Below are 18,249 nucleotides of genomic sequence, written 5' to 3' on the forward strand. Positions count from 1 at the left end.
TACAGCAGTCAACAGACTGGTGACCGTGTATGTATATTGTGGGAGGGATACCTGTGTTTATTGTTTGGGACTGCAACCCGTTATTATTTTACCCTGTGCATTACAGATTGCTGTGTATTGCCGGGGATCATTGTTTTGGTCACCAGACCTGGAGTATAAAAATAAAATACCCCTTTTCCATGCCGGATTACAATCTCTGTCTGTGTTATTCCTGCACTGCATCACCTCTGCACCTGTTCACAATCAGCCACTTTGCCAGTCATCCATATGTGTATTCTAAAGGTTTCTTGGCTAGTTTACTAAATAACATTTCTTCCCATTTACCCATATATGTGCTTGCCTAATTGTGAGCCTATCGCTGTGCCATCGTTCTGCTTGTAACTTTTATTACCCAACAGTTTTCTAAAACTATCTTGATCATATTTAATACTTCTTCTGTATAATGTCCTTATTCTTTCTGTATCCAGTGCTTCTTTATATGCTTCTAAAGTTTCATTCCAAGGAACACTGGGGTACAGGGATTTTACATCCATCCATCCAGCGAGAGAGAGAGAGAGAGAGAGAGAGAGAGAGAGAGAGAGAGAGAGAGAGAGAGAGAGAGAGAGAGAGAGAGAGAGACCATGACCACAGCCTGGCCATCGAAACAGGTCACCATAAAAACAGCTGGCTGGCCAGACAGAACAGGCTGTGCAGTCACTGTAAGCTGGGAGAAGTCGAAAAAGATGGTGCACTTCCTGATGTCCTGCTGCAAATACTGCCAAATAAGGGACATACCTCCCTAAATTCTCAAGTCAGTTGACACAGTTTTCACACCTGCCTGACCCTGAGAAACTGCGGATCCTGCTGGGAGAGGAGGCTCTAACAACAGAGCTAGCAGCCCAGTACCTGCCTGCCTGTTGCAGCCTGAGAGACAGTGTAGACACTCAATAGAAGTAAACTGTTTATTGTTAAATTAGACAGGGGGGAGGGGGTGTTTATATGTAAGGGATAACATGACAGGGCCTGGGTTGTGTTGCATTAACATATGTCTGTGGTTGGGTACCAACAAATGTTAATGCAACACAACCCACAGAAAAAACTATTTTTTTTTTTTTATTTAAAATATGTTAATATATAGACTTCCACTTTTGAGAAAAGATCGCCAGGTGCATCTTTGGGCCAACCTAATGGTATGTCTATCTCTCTTTATTTCAACTTAATTTTAGCCAGTGATGGGGACTATCAGTGATGTTCCCATGCTCTTCTGTGTTTTATTTATTTTATTTCGTCTCCACAAAAGGAGCAAAAGGAGACAGTCTTTTCTTTTCATGACTAGCTACATTTTTTTGTACTCGTGCTGTATTCGTGTAGTTCGCTTCGCTCCCGATGTGCTTACTGTATTTTGTGAAAACCGAAGATTTAATTGCTGAACGATAATGTTTTTCAGATGTGTCTGTCAGCTGCTGTTGAATCGCCAAGTTTAAACAAAACAAACAAAAAAAGAGTTAAGTTACATGTATTTTTTCACGGATTTATTTATTAGAAATGTTAGCTAAATGTTGACTTGCCAAGTGTAAACAAAATATTTAAATTCACTGATTTATTTGAAGTGAAAAGAAAAGATTTCTAGACTGATTTTAAATGTTGAGTTTGTGATACGCGTGTGTATTTAGATAAATCTGGACTTTTTTATGGTTAAAGAAAAATTACGCAATTTACACGAAATCGGGGGGGGGAGGGAGGGGGGAGAGACTGTTAAAATTGGTCAGATTCTGTTCAGAATCTGTGCAGAGTGATCTCCGCGAACGCACCCAGATTCTAAATATGGCATTTTGACGTCACTAGTTTGAATATAGTGTGCCTGGTCTGGATATATATATATATATATATATATATATATATATATATATATATATATATATATATATATATATATATACACACACAAATTACAAAAATAAATAAACATACAAGACACCACATCGCAAACAGTGCCACGGTGTGACAGTGTGAGTTTGGTAGGTGTGTCTATAGCCGATACACCGAGAAGGTGTGTTTTAAAAGTAATATTTTATGAGGAGGTGTGTTTTATAAAAGAGCTACCACCAGTACAAGCTTTAGTGACTGAATCCGGCGGAAAGCAGTCATTCCAGGAACGCTGAAACTAAAGAACTACACTACTTTCATTTTGCCGTTGAGGCTGAGATTTCTACATGTTATTATTATTATTATTATTTTAAATAATAAATACTTTTTGTTTTGCTTTTCCACGTTCTACTCTCAGGGACTACGATGGCTTACGTAGGAAACGGAGCTGGACATGATGTTGATGAGGTAAATTCATTTGAACGTTTACTACGGAGACTTGTATTACTCAAGACATTTAATTATTTTTCAGGTCTTACCAATTACTTTTACAGGTTCTCATTTTGCGTTGCAATGAATATAAATTATGTTAACATCTTTAAACAGTACTGTACAATATAGTATAACTAGCGACCGCGAAGCTTGAATTAATAGTATTACAGTACATTTACTCTAGCTAGTAGCACATCAGAAGGTTTCGAATTCCAGAGGCAAAGCAAAAAACACTGGTTGTCTGATTCAGCAGTAGGAATACTAATCGCAAAATAAGTGTCTTTGGGTAAAACTTCAATTTTCAAATTGGTATGTTATTTGACATTAATGTGTGTATCCGTTCAATTAATTTGAGCAAACCAGATACTTCTTTCCAATATGTATAACTATGAAAGATTTAAGAGCGCTCCTTTTTTTTTTTTTAAGAGCTCAAGTACATTAATGACATTAGTGTCCATGTGTTTCATTACTGTGCCTAGAAAAATGCCTAGAACTTTAAACCAGTCAAAAGAGATGTGTTTTCTGTTACTGAAATCCTAGTTCTACCGTAGCATTTAGAAATGAAGTACAGGTGTGCAATATACATTGACTGTGGTTCACTGAGCACTCTGCAGTTTTCTTAAGACTTATCAGTAAACAGTAATCATGGCTGATTACTTGGAACAGTCTGCTGCACATTGTACAGTGTACTGATGAGAATTTAAATTCACAGTGCAAAGATGGTTGATATTGTTGTACAAGTGAAGGCTGGATATACTTTGTGCTAGTGATGTTACCCAAAACAATACATCGTGTGGATGTCATACTAACCACACCTTTGAAAAAACTTAAAATTCACAGTACTGTATTTATGTGAGCTACTGTATGTGTAATACTGTATTTCAGTCAGAACTATTTATTGTATGTTGCTATCAGGGATGTTTTTTCCCCCCTTATGAACTCGTTCAAGGTTTACTGCTCTTTAGTAACCTAGTGATTTTTGAAAAGCTATTTCTTTTTATTTTCAATAGTTTGTGTTTTAATAGTTTTTTTTTCATGCAAAACTTTTAGGTATTATGTTTTATTTTGGTGAAAAAGTTATTGTAGAAAACAAAGGCTTTAAATGGAATATATGAAACCCTTGCACACAAAAGGTTTCCTATTTACTACAATCCTAAGAACATGACTACAGGCTTCTCATTAGTTAATTCCACTGCCTTCTCTGCTGCAGTAAAGGGTTCCACTGCAGTAAAGGGTTCCACTGCCCTGCCCTGTTCCCTGCTGCAGGCTCACTTTTTTCTTCTGTGACCAATCCCTTGAAACATGCTTTAAAATGGCACTTTTGCATGTTGAACATGGTGCAGTACCATGGCACCAGTTTCTCATTCAAATGTGGTTTATGTATCGTCACCCACAAATCGGTGAGACGGCTCCCAAGAATTTGGTCCACTTGATCCAGAATGATTAGTGCTAGGATCTATAGAACTGGCCGTGTACAGTATATTGTGAAACAAGGTCAAATCTAACCAGCACAGAGAAGATATGAACACGTGATTCAGCACTTTCTAATCAGATTACTAAAAACACAGAAGTTTTATAATTGTCTTCCACATAGTTTATGTCACATGAGGTAAAAGTCAGGGTTTTAATTAAATGGTGTCATGGCAGTAACTTGTGTTTTAAATATGTTTTTATTTTGTATTTGTTTTAATGGTAGAATCTGCCTTGCAGGAGACTGTACATTGGCTCAGAACTTTGAAAGGAATGATGTTATACATTTTGTAAATGTAATGATAAATGGTGGGATCGACAAACTGAGACTGGTGTTCATTCAGTTTGCAACAGTAAAAATATTACCATTTAAAACATTTTCACATGTTAATAACAAGGTGTTTATTTGGCAAGTCGGCTGTTTTAATACAGTTGTTCAGCCATAGTTTCCCAATTCATTCTGCACTAAACTTTAATCCATGTAGGCATTTATCATTAAAACATCATCGCACATTAAAGAATGTCCTATTGATCGCTGTTGCAATAAATATTATATATTATACTACATAAACATAGCACAACTTGCACTGGTGTCGGTGTGTTTGTGTTTTATTGTTTACATGCGCAATAGCTGTGATCTAAATATATCTACAGTAGATCTGAATCTGCACAGAATACAGAAGGCTCTGAGACGTGATACTGTTTAGTATACCCTATTATTGTGAAACTGTTGGAGGAAACTGATCATTGCCACATTACCAGTTTGTTAACCTCTTTCTTTCTAGGATCTGACTTCTGTGATTTTAGATATCTTAAAGCTGTAATACATTTTTTGCAATACAGCTGTAGTACTATTTCAATAGAAAATAATATGCTGACATAGACATAAATGTCAGCCTGTATTTACAACATACACAGAGCCGTATTAGTGTTTGGCATAAGTTATTGAGACAGTCACCACAGAATTTATTGACTTATTCATGCATGAGAACACTGAGGCATACATTAGCTGTGACTGTTCAACAATATTTGCTGTGCATCCATTAAATATACTGTGGTTGTGTAGAATAACAGGGCATTAAATAACAGAACCTTTTTTTAATTTGTGACCTCAAAATATTATTGCTTGATTTGTTACCTGTATTCAAGTGATGCAACAACGTACTGCTATAACCACCAATTGTGAGCAGTTTTAATTGTAACCATAAAATATGCCATTTTATATTGCCAAGGGTCTCAAGACTTCACAAATCAAATATTTTCAGTTACCGATTAGCCAATATGATAACATTATGTTCGAAGCAGATACAAAAAACAACCCTTAATGAGAAAACACACTTAATTGTATAGTAGCTTCTTCTTTCATAACTTGGTCCACAAAGAAACACGGCAGGAAAATGAACCTGACATGAAACCACCATACACTGCTTTAGCTAAGCCTTCTGCTCATATTTGAATAAAGCATGATGGTGTACATTTGTCTTTGAGTGTCACTTATTTTGTGTAAAAGCTAATTGGTTAACAGCGTAGTACTGAAACGTTCCACTCATAACTTGCCAGTGCTAACTTCCCCGAAGTCGATCAGCCTTAAGAATAGCAGGGAGTTGCGGTGAAGTTCAGCAAAGTACAAAATTGGGTGTGATATGAGAGAATAACAGCCAATCTTTGTGCACGTTTTTCTAACCCCCCCCCCCCCAATCCTACTGATTAACCTAAGACTGGTGTGCAATCAATCCAATTTTTAAACAAGTTTCTGAAAAACTAAAATAGCAAGATGTTCATTTTGCAAAAAAATATCCTCTTGATCCCTGTTGTAAGTAAATCCTACATTGATTTATGTTTATCAGGACATACAAATAACACATACAAACGAATAAGTGCCCTGTGCTGATGTGCTGTGCAGCGATACTATGTTCCGATTCCTGATCAACGTCAGTAGCCCAGTGGATAGGTAATTGACCTCCAGTCTTTGAGGTATAACGAGCAAATCCTGATCTCAGATATTTTTCTTTTTAAAAGTATTAGTCATACAATATTGTTCTAGATGAACTTTGCTCCAAGGCATCTAGGTTACTGTATGTAGATGACACATCATAAATCCCACACGTTGGCAAAGAACTTATCTTGCATCTAAAGTTCCACAGAAATCAACATTTTACATGAACAATACCTTGATGTGTGCTGCAAGGGACAATGATGAGTTAATTCATAACCTGCTTCCCTGATGCAGATGAGCAGCTGTGTAAAACTGCTGCACTAAGTCCTTGTCATAAAAACAAAGAAAACACTTTCCAAGTAAAAAAAAAAGTTTCTTATCTGATGCCAAGAGTGCTTGAGTTTCAATTATAGATGTTATTATTATTTATTTCTTAGCAGACACCTTTACCCAGGGCGACTTACAGTTGTATACAAAATAATACATATCTGGAATTATAGTACAATTAAGAGCAAGATACAAAATACAATGACTTCAGTCCTAATAAGAGCAAATGTTACTGTTCGAAGCAGATACAAAAAAACAACCCTTAATGAGAAAACACACTTAATTGTATAGTAGCTCCTTCTTTCATAACTTGGTCCACAAAGAAACACGGCAGGAAAATGAACCTGACATGAAACCACCATACACCATATACTGTATGTGTATGTGTGTGTGTGTGTGTGTGTGTGTGTGTATATATATATATATATATATATATATATATATATATATATATATATATATATATATATATATATATATATACTTCAGAACTATTACTGTTCCATCAAGGCACTCTTCATTGCTTTTGTATTTTAATGAATATGCAGCAAAGCTCTGGTCTGCTTTCCCACAGCGTTCTTGTGTTTCGTTTTGTCAGTCTCAGTTTGTTATTTCCAGATGACAAACGTATCGCTATTTGGGAATGGATATAGACAAGGAACAGCTGTATGTCTTGAAGCTAGAGCACTGCAGTATTCATTAAATATTTACATTTTACATTTAACTATACTTTGTTTTTACAGTTAATTATTTATAATATATGAGAATCACTGGTTGGAAATTCTGGCCTGTGATTGGTTAAAACCTCATAATAGGAGCAAAAATATATTAAACTATTGAAAATGTCTGAACACTGGTTCTATGACTTAACAGAAAATGAATTAAAAAAGAAAGATGCTCCAAACACTAAAATGGTGATAAAACGTCACTGTCACTATTTTTTGACTTTCTGAAATTCAAACAACTTCAACTCGATGAAAACAAATATGATGGGCGGGATGTAAACTGTATTATGCAGCAGTCAGCAAACCAGACGGAGAGCTGTACGCCAAAATAAACTTTGATAACTATGCGGTATGAACTTCAAAACATTTTGTGTTATTTGTGTTTGTTTATTTACATATGCTGTATCAGCTATATTTTAAACAAAATATATGGTCGTATTTACTGTCCAACCTTGCCTCACTTATTTTCTTGACTGATTCAATATTAGTGTACTGCAGACTCAGCCATAGTGGAAAATTAAATGCCCTGCGGCCTGTGGACATTATAGCCCTCTGTCGGTAACAATAGTCTTCCCTCGTGTCAATAATTTTCCGCTATAGCCTTCCTCTCCAGTCCATATTTACTATATTTAATAAACTACTCATTTTGAAGTAGGAGTAGTGAATTGAATCCCAATTTATAAAAACTGTTTTCTCTTGCTGTCAATTATTTACTGATTTAAAAAGAAGAAAAAAAAAACTGGAACAAAGTACAATAACCTTTAGTTTAAGGACATGTTGTAGATGCTCCTATTATTCTCAGAAAGTGGTGTTATTCTAATACCTGGAGCTCGCTGTGTACACTAATTTAACTAGACAGTGTTGTTCTGGGTCAGGAGAGGTGCACCCAATTCTGAGCATTGAGTCATTTTGGAAGATATTGACCCATTAACAAAGCACTGTTACACTTGATAGTGTTTAGCGCTTCAGTGACTTTAAGACAGGTTTCCACAGACACTTATTAAAGAGCACAGTTAAGTTACAAGTAATTCCCTGGCTACAAGAGGAGAGGCCTTTGGCAGCCTTGGCGTGTTTGCAAAAGCTCTGGATACCTTGGTTTGGCTGTGCCTCGGATAATTCCTGTAGCGAAAGGACTTGACGTGGCAGCTGTCGGCAGCATCACATCAAGCAAGGGGACAGATTAAGGTTACATAGGGCAGCAGTGTGGAGTAGTGGTTAGGGCTCTGGACTCTTGACCGGAGGGTCGGGGGTTCAATCCCAGGATGGGGGACACTGCTGCTGTACCCTTGAGCAAGGTACTTTACCTAGATTGCTCCAGTAGAAACCCAACTGTATAAATGGGAAATTGTGTAAAAAATATAAATAAATAATGTGATATCTGTATAATGTGAAATAATGTATAATGTGATATCTTGTAACAATTGTAAATCGCCCTGGATTAAATAATAATAATAATAATAATAATAATAATAATAATAATACATAGGAATCATCCACCAGATAAAGCAGAAGAGAGACTCAACCAGAGTTCTGTGTACTGACTTCTACTTTTAAAAATTATGTATATTAGTTTAAGTTTTACATTTCTTATCCTAACAAATTAGCCATATATATTAGTTGTTTGGAAACTAGGCCAATACCATATTCAAATGTAATTTTACTGAATACCCTGGTCAAAGAACAGTTTATATCACATTTGGTTTGTTTTGAGGTAATCCAGCTCACTTTTTAACCAAGGAGTAGGAATGAATCAGTAGAAAAAAAAAAATTCTGTGAGTCACCACAGGACATGGGCCGCCTTCTATCACTTCTTTTTTTTTATGGTTGACTTTCTAAATATTAGAATAAAATGTGTGAGGGTCCCCAGTGGCTCGTGTAGTAAAGGGGACCAAAGTGACTTTGAATAACTCCCTACTGATAAGCACAGTACAATTCGAGTGTAACTATTTTTTATCCTTGTTCTGCTGAAAGTTAATATTTGGAGCCATGGGCATACTGTCAGAATGGGATGTCTGCAACAGTACACAGTCACTGAATGCTTCTGTATTCTTTGCAATGGACCCTTTTCCTCAAATTGACAACCTGCTTGCTATACCCTTTTAGTTGTGTGCTAAACAGGTTATAACCTGTTAACATTTTAAAAATCAACCAAAAAAACTGTTGAAGCAGCATTTTTGTTACTGTATTCAAGGCTATTTGCTAATTTTAAGATGAAAATAAGACACCTGTTGCATTGCAGTTTGGGTAATTCCAGGTTTTGCTATGCACTTAATTAGTCACATAAATATTCTGCAAATAACTTGGCACAGTCAGAATGTGAACCTGTGTTCCCCTACTGACACCATTTTTGCAGCATGTAATGCAGCATTTGCATTATAGCCACTGCCTTGAACACTCGTGGCTGGTTTCACAGAACCTGTTTAGCACTAGTCCTGGACTAATTTACTGAAGATAACACTAGGTAATCCAAAATGCTATTTTAAAATAGTGCTGTATAATATAAAAAAAGAAAGTAACTTTGTATTTATGGATTAAGTAACAAGACGGGAGAGACACTGAACATTGTATTTGATGTAATTTAAAAAGTGAGTATCAGTGTTTCTTAAACTGCACAGACTCCATTTCTTTAATAAATGTTAGGTTTATTTTAATATATGCAGGGAATCATTCTCGGATCCAAAGAAAGATTAATTCTCAGGCCCAAGAAAGGATTCAAAGAAAGATTCAATGAAGAAAAGGCATCTTACATTTTTATAGCAAAAGCCTGTTTGGGTTTCCTCTCCCCAGTCCTGGCTGTGGACCAGTCACCCGAAACTACACCTGGCTGATTTATGGCTGTTTCAGGGTCTGTGTGCCATGTGAGGAGTGTCGAGTGCATAAAAGTGTAAGTATGTGTATGTAGTGTGTAGCTTGTAGTGTGACTAACTCTGAACTCACATTTGACCTTTCTGGCTTTTTGCTAATATAGGCCAGATGTGTTCTGTCTATAAAGTGCTGGGACCCCTTCTGGTCCAACGCTCTGTTTAGATCTCTTAGAGTGAATTCTTTGTCTCTCTTCCCTACTTGGGGTCCTGGCAGTCCAGTAGCACTGCTATTCATTGTCTGCTTAAGCCTTGCATTCTAAAAATCTCCTTCGAGCCTGGGCACCTTCCAGCCCATAGTACTGTTATTTATTGCCTGCTTGCATTCAATGCTGGGCAAGTAAACTGTAAACCCCGAGTCTGTGACTCTGGCCCTCATCAATTGTCAGCAGTACGTGCATTTTAACATGAGTATAGCTCTGCCAGTCCACATGAATAGCAAACTGCTATGCAATTCTTGTTCCATGTTTTCTAACAGTATTACTGTAAACTGGGTGTAGGTGGAGATCATAAACAAGTAATAGGACCCCCACAGCAAATGAGTAATGAAGAACTACCGTTTTCTATAGGTTGTCTTAATATCAGGGAAATATTCTAGCATTAGGCTTAGTCCTTCAATGCACCTTGTATTTTACAAAGAAGATTGTGTTGTCTTACCATCTTTTACAATCAAAATATTCCCCAGTCCCCACTAGATTGCGATAAGAGGTACTTTCCTAATGTCTATAAAGCCCTCTGCACACAGCCCGACTCAAGCCGTCCCGACTCATCTCATCTCATCTCAACTGGCCGTACAGAGTCTGGATGAATCGTATTAGTGTGCGTGCACTTAAAACCAAGATTATGCAGATTTCAGTTGGGATATCTTCAGATTTGAAGATTGAACATGTTGAATCTTTTTCAGACGCAGTTTCGTTCAGATGTGATCAGTCTGTCTGTGTGCGGTGGTTGCCGACCAAGACTGACTGAGACCGATTAGTCAACCAATGGTGAAGCAGGTTTAAGTGACGTAGCTTGTCATGTATCTTGTCATACAAGATGGCAGAATGTTGACAGCTTTAGTTCAACAGGTAAAAAATACATTAGTCTTGAATTGCTCAGAGTGTCCCGAATTCAAAAATACCAGATATTTGCACATTTGAATTGTGTTTTTTTAGGCGTTTACTAATCAAAGGTAAGTTATCAATTTACCTTTTTAATATCAATCTACTGGCAGCCTATATTTTCTTACTGCGCTAAACAGAAGTAACCGGTGCGTCGATTTCCAATAGGTCACAAATCACAAGCCCCCTAGATCCACACGCTGAGAAAAAAACGCCAAAGTCAAATAAAAAATCAACAGGTTGGATTTTATTTACCACAGACTAAAGTGTAGTAGACAAGCAATACAAAAAGTCAAACACTGCCTGAAACGTTTGCACGGTGTAAATGGTCAATTAATTAATAGGCTAAGCGCTTCTTTTGGTTGCCTCGCGGCGCTGTCTCCACCGTCTAATCAGCATACAATGCCATGCATAATATGAGGGTCGCTATGTTGGGTTAAGTTAATACAAAAATGTGTACAGGGCAGTGTTAATTACATTTGCATACATAGTAATCACCAGGATTTAGTTTTGGTCCATCTAATTCAGTCTTAGCAGTGTGTGACACCCAGTCGGGAAAAACTCAATTGTGACGTCAAACCAAAACTGAGCACAACTGATCGTAGAATCTGTGCAAACTCAGATGAGATGAGTCGGGATGGCTTGAGTCGGGCTGTGTGCGGCGGGCTTTATTGTGGAAAGTCAGTTACCCTTTATTGGCAAATAAACAAAATAATATATACAATTATAGCAAATTGTTATTTTTATTTAATTATATATATAATATAATATAATAAATTTCACCCACTTCACCATGTTCTGGTTTAGAAGACTTGCAGCTGCATTTTAAAGTGCAGTGGTGTGTGTGCCTGTGTGGAAAATGCAGCTGCACAAGATTTTCTGGTTTGGGATCTAGGACAGCCAAATATTTAATGCATTTGTTTTATTCTGACTGTGCAGACAGGGCCTGTTTTTTCTTAAAGGTTATTTCAAGCCCTGCTGTGCAAATGTCCTTCTTTTATTCAGTGGGTGTTGCAACTGACAGCTCTGAAGCAAACTGTTCACATGCTGACTGCTACAGCAGTCTGGGTGTAAAACGGAAGTACTGTGAATTTTGTCTGAAATGTAAGCTTTGGGGTATGTGTATAATTTATTTATTTATTTATTTATTTATTTATTTATTTATTTTAATTAGGCTGAAGTATTGTTTGCTGCACCTCCATTATCTATTATGGTTACACCCCTGTGTTTGGACTGCAGTGCTATGGATCATGTTCTAGTGGACAACTTTCCATTTACATTGGGATGCCTGGTGTGCAATACATTTTGTACACAGTGATTGCTGGCTCAGATCTTTCTAGAGCTAATTTTCCTTTGCTTGGGGATCCCACCCAGCATTGGCCTTTGGGCTCCTGCAGGCTAGAGCGGAAAACCAGCTGGGGATGGGTCACCGCACAAACAAGATATCTAATCTGCATCATTTTTGCTGTTTTTCAGGAACACTTTGAAGATGCCTATGAAAGTATCCCTACGTAAGTACATTTATGTGATTTTGATTGTTTGGATCCTCTTTCAGGTTTTTTCAAGAAAGAATAAATGTATTTATTAAAAAGTGTTCGATAAGGGCTGGTGCGTTTATTTTCAGGCCATGCATGTTATGCTGTTTTCTGTCAGTTCCTGTGCTGTGTAATATAGCGGGTTGTGAGAGACGGCAGGGAGGGGGTTAAAACCTCCCTGCAAGAAAAAAAACATGTGGGAATGCACCTTTTTGTTTGATTTGTATTGCTTTATTGTTTCAATTGATTTGCTTTGATTATTAATTATCATCCGCACCTGGGCTATTTGGGAATTAGACTCGGGTGCGGGAGTTTAAAAGGAGAGCAAGCAGTCTGCTCGAGGCTGCTGAGTGGAAGGAGGCAGAGAGGTGCGTTGTCTCCGAGTAGCCAAAGGAAGAGAGGAAAAAAAGTAAGTGCTGTGTGAAACCGGCGTGTTTTGTGAAGACGGGAAAACAGCTTAGCTGTCCCGTGTTAGGAAGGGGATTCCTGAAAGTTGAGTTAGTGCTCCAAGAGGAGCTAGGTGTTTATTTTGATTTTGTGTGTTTTGTTTTGTTTCCTGTTTATTAAAAAAATAGCGCAAACGCGCTTGAAAAAATCCACTTCTGTGTGCTGGGTCAAGTTCTTAAAGGGGCAACGAACCCGAGCGAGGGTCAATTTTTTACAGCTGCTAGGAGGAGATAGAAGTGCAGCATCAAAGAAGCATGCTGAGCATCAAGGGACTTGTACTGCAGGGGTGCTGCCCATGGGCTCTCCAGCAGTGGCTGTGGAGCTGAGCATCAGGCTTCCGTTCCCATGGTGACTTCTAATAAAGTGGAATTAACCTTTCATCTGGCAGGGAGCCGGACACAGTTCCCAAGAATACTCATTGCAATTTGGTTTCATGCGCAATTTATACTGACTTAGGGGTATATTTAAACAGCAGTACATTAAAGGTATTAAGTCTGCCCTAGAGCAAGACATAAATGGTGCACTTGCATGTATAATGCAAGCTCTACAAAGTAGCACCATATTCATTCATAGTTCTTCAAAGAGCAAGTCACGAAGGCTGCTGTGTGTGTGTGTGCTTGCTTGAAAACAGCAGATTTTAAACCCAATATACAGTGCCTATAGAAAGTCTACACCCCCTTGAACTTTTTTGACATTTTGTTGTGTCAGTGCTTCAGAGTTTCATGCATTTAAATAAGATTTTTTTTTCCACTTATCTACACACCATACTCCACACTATTAAGGGGGAAAAAAAGTTTTTATTGAGAAAGTATATATTAAAAATACAAAAATGAAAGATCATAATTGGATAAGTCTCAATCCCCCTGAGTTAATACTTGGTGGAAGCACCTTTGGCAGCAATTACAGCTGTGAGTCTGTTGGGATAGGTCTCTACCAACTTTGCACACCTAGATTTGGCAATATTTGACCATTCTTCTTTAGAAAACTGTTCAAGCTTTAAGTTCTTTGGGGAGCGTCGATGGACAGCAATCTTCAAGTCATGCCACAAATTTCCAATTGGATTTTGGTTTGGGCTCTGACTGGGCCACTCAAGGACATTTACCTTTTTGTTCCTTAGCCACTACAGTGTAGCTTTGGCTGTGTGCTTTGGGTCGTTGTCAAGCTGAAAGGTAAACTTCCATCCCAGTTTCAGCTTTCTTGCAGAGGGCAGCAGGTTTTCCTCAAGGACTTTTCTGTACATTGCTCCATTCATTTCCCCTTCTATCCTGACCAAGTGCCCCAGTCCCTGCCGATGAGAAACATTCCCATAACATGATGTTTCCACCACCATGCTTCACAGTAGGGATGGTGTTCTTTGGGTGATGCACTGTGTTGGGTTTGCGCCAAACACAACGCTTTGCATTTAGGCCAAAAAGTTCCATTTTAGTTTCGTCAGACCACAAAAGTGTTTCTTTGCATACTTCAAATGGGATTCAAGGTGGGCGTTCTTGCCACCCTACCATACAGGCCAGATTTGTGGAGTGCTTGGGATATTGTTGTCACATGCACACTTTGACCAGTCTTGGCCATAAACTAGGTTGTATGGTAGCCTCTTGGCCTCTTGGTAGCCTCTCTGATCAGTCTCCTCCTTGCTCGGTCATCCAGTTTGGAGGGACGGTCTGATCTAGGCAGGGTCTTGGTGGTGCCATACACCTTCCACTTCTTAATAATCATCTTGACCGTGCTCCAAGGGATATTATTATTATGATTGTTATTTATTTCTTAACAGACACCCTTATCCAGCATTAATTTTTACATACAATTACCCATTTATACAGTTGGGTTTTTTTTACTGGATCAATCTAGGTAAAGTACCTTGCTCAACGGTACAGCAGCAGTGTCCCCCATCTGGGATTGAATCCACGACTCTCCGGTCAAGAGTCAAGAGTCAAGAGTCCAGAGCCCTAACCACTACTCCACACTGCTGCCCTGCAAGGCCTTTGATATTTTTTTCACCAACTTTGTCCCGAAGTTCTTTTGAAAGCGCCTTGGGGCTCATGGTTGAGTCTTTGCTGTCAAATGCACTACCCAGCAGAGGGAACCTACAGGAACTGCTGAATTTATCCTGAAATCATGTGAATCACTACAATTTAACACAGGTGGAGGCCACTTAACTTGGTGTGTGATTTTGAAGGCAATTGGTTACATCTCAGCTAATTTAGGATTGCTATTACAAGGGGGGTGGACACTTCTCCAACCAAGCTATTTCTGTTTTTATTTTTAATTAATTTTCCACACATTTCTAGAGTATTTTTTTTCACTTGGAAGTTGTGGGGTAGGATGTGTAGATAAATGAAAAAAAAACTATTTTAATGCATTTTAATTCCAGGCTATAAGGCAACAAAAGGTGAACATTTTGAAAGGAGGTGTAGACTTTCTATAGGCACTGTATATTTTTGAGTAAACAATCAGCTGCTTTCTAGGTTGTTGAGCTTGATTGGGTTTTATAAAGTTTGGGAACCTGATTGGGTTTTATAAAATCTGGGAACCTGATTGGATTTTATAAAGTCTGGGAACTGTTGCCCAGTTACCATTGCTGACCAAGGCAATTGGAGAATTTAGAGTATTTGTTTATTTATTTAAAAACCCAAGCTCCTTTTTGTACACTTCCAGAAGCAGAAAAGGCTTCTGGGTCCTATGTCAAAAGGTTCTCAAAATGATATCAAGCCTGGCCTGGTTACTCTAGTTTAACACTGCAGATATACAGGATTATAACCTAATCTTTGCTTAAATGCTGTGGTCTACCAGCACTGGATTGTTCATTCAACACTGCCACCATCTAATAGAGATATTGGGCCGGATTTATTAAGGACTTTACAATAAAATAAAATTAGCCCAGTTTTTTGTGAAAGTATAATAAAATATTTATTGCAACAGGGTGAATTTAAGGGATTCCAAAGTGTTGCTTTTTTTAACGTGTAACATAACATTTTTTTTATTTTCCAGAAGTGCTAGTATCGATTTGAATAGTATGTGCACATGCGTTGTCAAATCAAGGAGTCGAAGGCTGAATCCGGTGTAAAAATGACAGGACTCTGCCCAATAACAGCTAGATATGTGTTTTGACTGATTTTTTTTTAAGTGTGCTTAGGCGGGGGCAGCGAAGCAAACTGCTCACGAGTTAGTTACATTGGTTGGGACGGGGGGTTATAGCTTCAAGGTGGCTGACTGTTGTATTTTTTTTTTCTCTCTCCCACATCGTTGAATCATTTTGGGTGGGGTTCAAACTCCTAAAACCAACCCCTTAGCTATGCCACTGACTGAACAGCATGACATTACAGGTGAACTGACACCTAGCATCACTGCTAAATTCTGATAAGAGTCTTCATTTGAGCTGCAGTACTCTAATGAAGTGGCTTACTGTGTAATCCAAGCTATCTGGAAACCACACTACACGTTTTGCCGTTTTATAATCCCAAAGAAATTTCAGCACTGTATCTAGCTCATTTTCTTGAAGGCAGTGATAAAGTAGAGCAAGGGGAGTGGAAGAGAGTGAGGGTGGGCGCGCTAGAAGCTGCAGCATTGCTGGCTGAGGAGTCTCTCCATCCCTGCTGTGGAAAGCAAATGCCGCTAATGATACCTGCTGTTTCTTATCTGGCATTTATTTTTAAATTAGCTATGAAGTGCAGCTTGCTGCTGCCATGTGAACTTTTGAGCTAGCTTGTTTTTGCTTTATAAATAATTAATGAGAGCTAGAACAATTTCTTTCTCTCTCCCCCTCTCTCTCTCTCTCTCTCTCCTCTCTCTCTCTCTCTCTCTCCCCCCCCCTCTCTCCTCTCTCTCTCTCTCTCCTCTCTCTCTCTCTCTCTCTCTCTCTCCTCTCTCTCTCTCTCTCCTCTCTCTCTCTCTCTCTCCTCTCTCTCTCTCTCCTCTCTCTCCTCTCTCTCTCTCTCTCTCTCTCTCTCTCTCTCTCTCTCTCTCACCTTGTGCTCGCTGCCTCTCCCCTCCTCCTTTTCCTCCTCTTGCAACCAAGCTCTACCAACGGCTCCCTCCCATGGGGCAAGGGGAAAAGAAATCTTGTTTAAGGAAAGCAGAGTATCCTCTGTGATTTTTACATTGGACTCTTTCGCCAGCTTTGGAACAGGACAAGCATTGGACCACTGGTCCTTTAAGAATCTGTTAAGCTGTAAGTAGATCACCCAGTCTTTTTAAGTGGTAAAGAGATATACATGCCTGGTTACTTGTGTTCAAAGTAGAATTTTGGCAAGATTGGGTTTTGAGGGACAGAGTGGGTTTTATTTTTAAATGGGATTGACCTGGGTGGCCAGGGATCTTCCCTATACGTTTATAAGAAGAGGAGTTTTTAAAGGCTCGATGTTTAAATTACCTTATACATTTTTAGTAATTTGGCATCCCGTAACAAATCAAGGTTTTGTACCGATGGAGAAGGGAAGAAGAGTAAAAATGCCCATAGTTTTGTCTGTACTTGTGATAAGAAGCTTTGACAGTAAGTTACTGACCTAATTTACTCGTTTTAAGAAATTGAAGAGCTCCAAGCTATAATCCGGCACTGTAGAATACATTTCCTCAGAGCTATAGGCATTGCAGAGGTAGCTGGTATGACGTGAAGTACTGCAAGATGTGTATTTTATTTATTTTTTGAAGCTATTTTTAGAGCTGGCAGAGTGTGGAGTAGATTAATAATGTAAAGTGAATTGTTCTGCTGCGCTCATATGAGGGGCTTCTTCATTGCAGAGTGCTTTGGAGGTGTAGCTTTTGGGAAGTGGAAGGCTGCCTAAATCCTTCAGCTGCACTGATACTGTCTAAAATGAATCTGGTGATGTCAATGACATTCAGAATCTCGCTTAGAAATAGCTTGAAATAATGTGTTTGCTGGACTTTTTGGTTTTTTGTATCTGTATACAGTGTTAGTACAGTGGGGTGTTTTTTGTTCTCTGTGTATGGTAGATACAGTATGGTAATGTGTTTGTGTTGAGAGACTCAGAAAGATGAGAGTGTTGTAACAATATCCTTAAATTGGAATATAATACAGATTGTTAACGTTCCAATTCGATCTACACAAAACATTTTACTACTGGATTTGGATTTGAACAGGCCTCACAAAAAATGACTTCTGACCTTTTTCTAGTATTAACCAACAACCTCCAGTAGAGGTCAAAGTCTTAAAATCACCCGCTGAAATTGTTACATAAAGTATTTATTTATTTTTAGGTCTTAAATAAGATGAGTAGAGCTTTTCTGAGAAGTGCACAAAATACTGTAAATATTCACACAGTTTGTTTTGAAGGTTTCTTTATTGAAACATCATGAAACCTGTTAATTGCACTAAAGGTTTCACCACTTAATGTGACTGTGAATGGGAGAGAATTAATCTGAGCTGCAAATCTACCTCCTGACCAGGAAGGGCGCTAAGTAAGGTTGGTGGTACACCTTCACAGGGATGGGCCCGACTCGATGATATGATGGAACCGGAAGTCGGCCATCTTGATGGAATTGTGTAGTTGTAAG

General features: G+C 38.4%; 1 protein-coding gene across 3 annotated transcripts in view; it reads left to right on the forward strand.

Annotated features, from left to right (window-relative positions):
- The first annotated feature begins 2,074 nt into the window (after positions 1-2,074).
- LOC117421114 (tetratricopeptide repeat protein 39B-like) overlaps positions 2,075-18,249 on the forward strand; it is a 44,513-nt gene continuing 28,338 nt past the window's right edge. The window contains exons 1-2 of one of the 3 annotated variants that reach the window (XM_059031764.1): positions 2,075-2,313; positions 12,236-12,270. In XM_059031764.1, coding sequence (XP_058887747.1) covers positions 2,272-2,313; positions 12,236-12,270 — 77 coding nt within the window. In that variant the 5' untranslated portion in view covers positions 2,075-2,271. Of the gene's footprint in view, positions 2,314-9,655; positions 9,680-12,235; positions 12,271-16,663; positions 16,907-18,249 lie in introns of those variants that run through there. The other 2 variants (XM_059031772.1, XM_059031765.1) reach the window with 2 other exon arrangements.

This window comes from Acipenser ruthenus, chromosome 1 (assembly GCF_902713425.1).
Source record: "Acipenser ruthenus chromosome 1, fAciRut3.2 maternal haplotype, whole genome shotgun sequence".
NCBI classification, from domain to species: Eukaryota; Metazoa; Chordata; class Actinopteri; order Acipenseriformes; family Acipenseridae; genus Acipenser; species Acipenser ruthenus.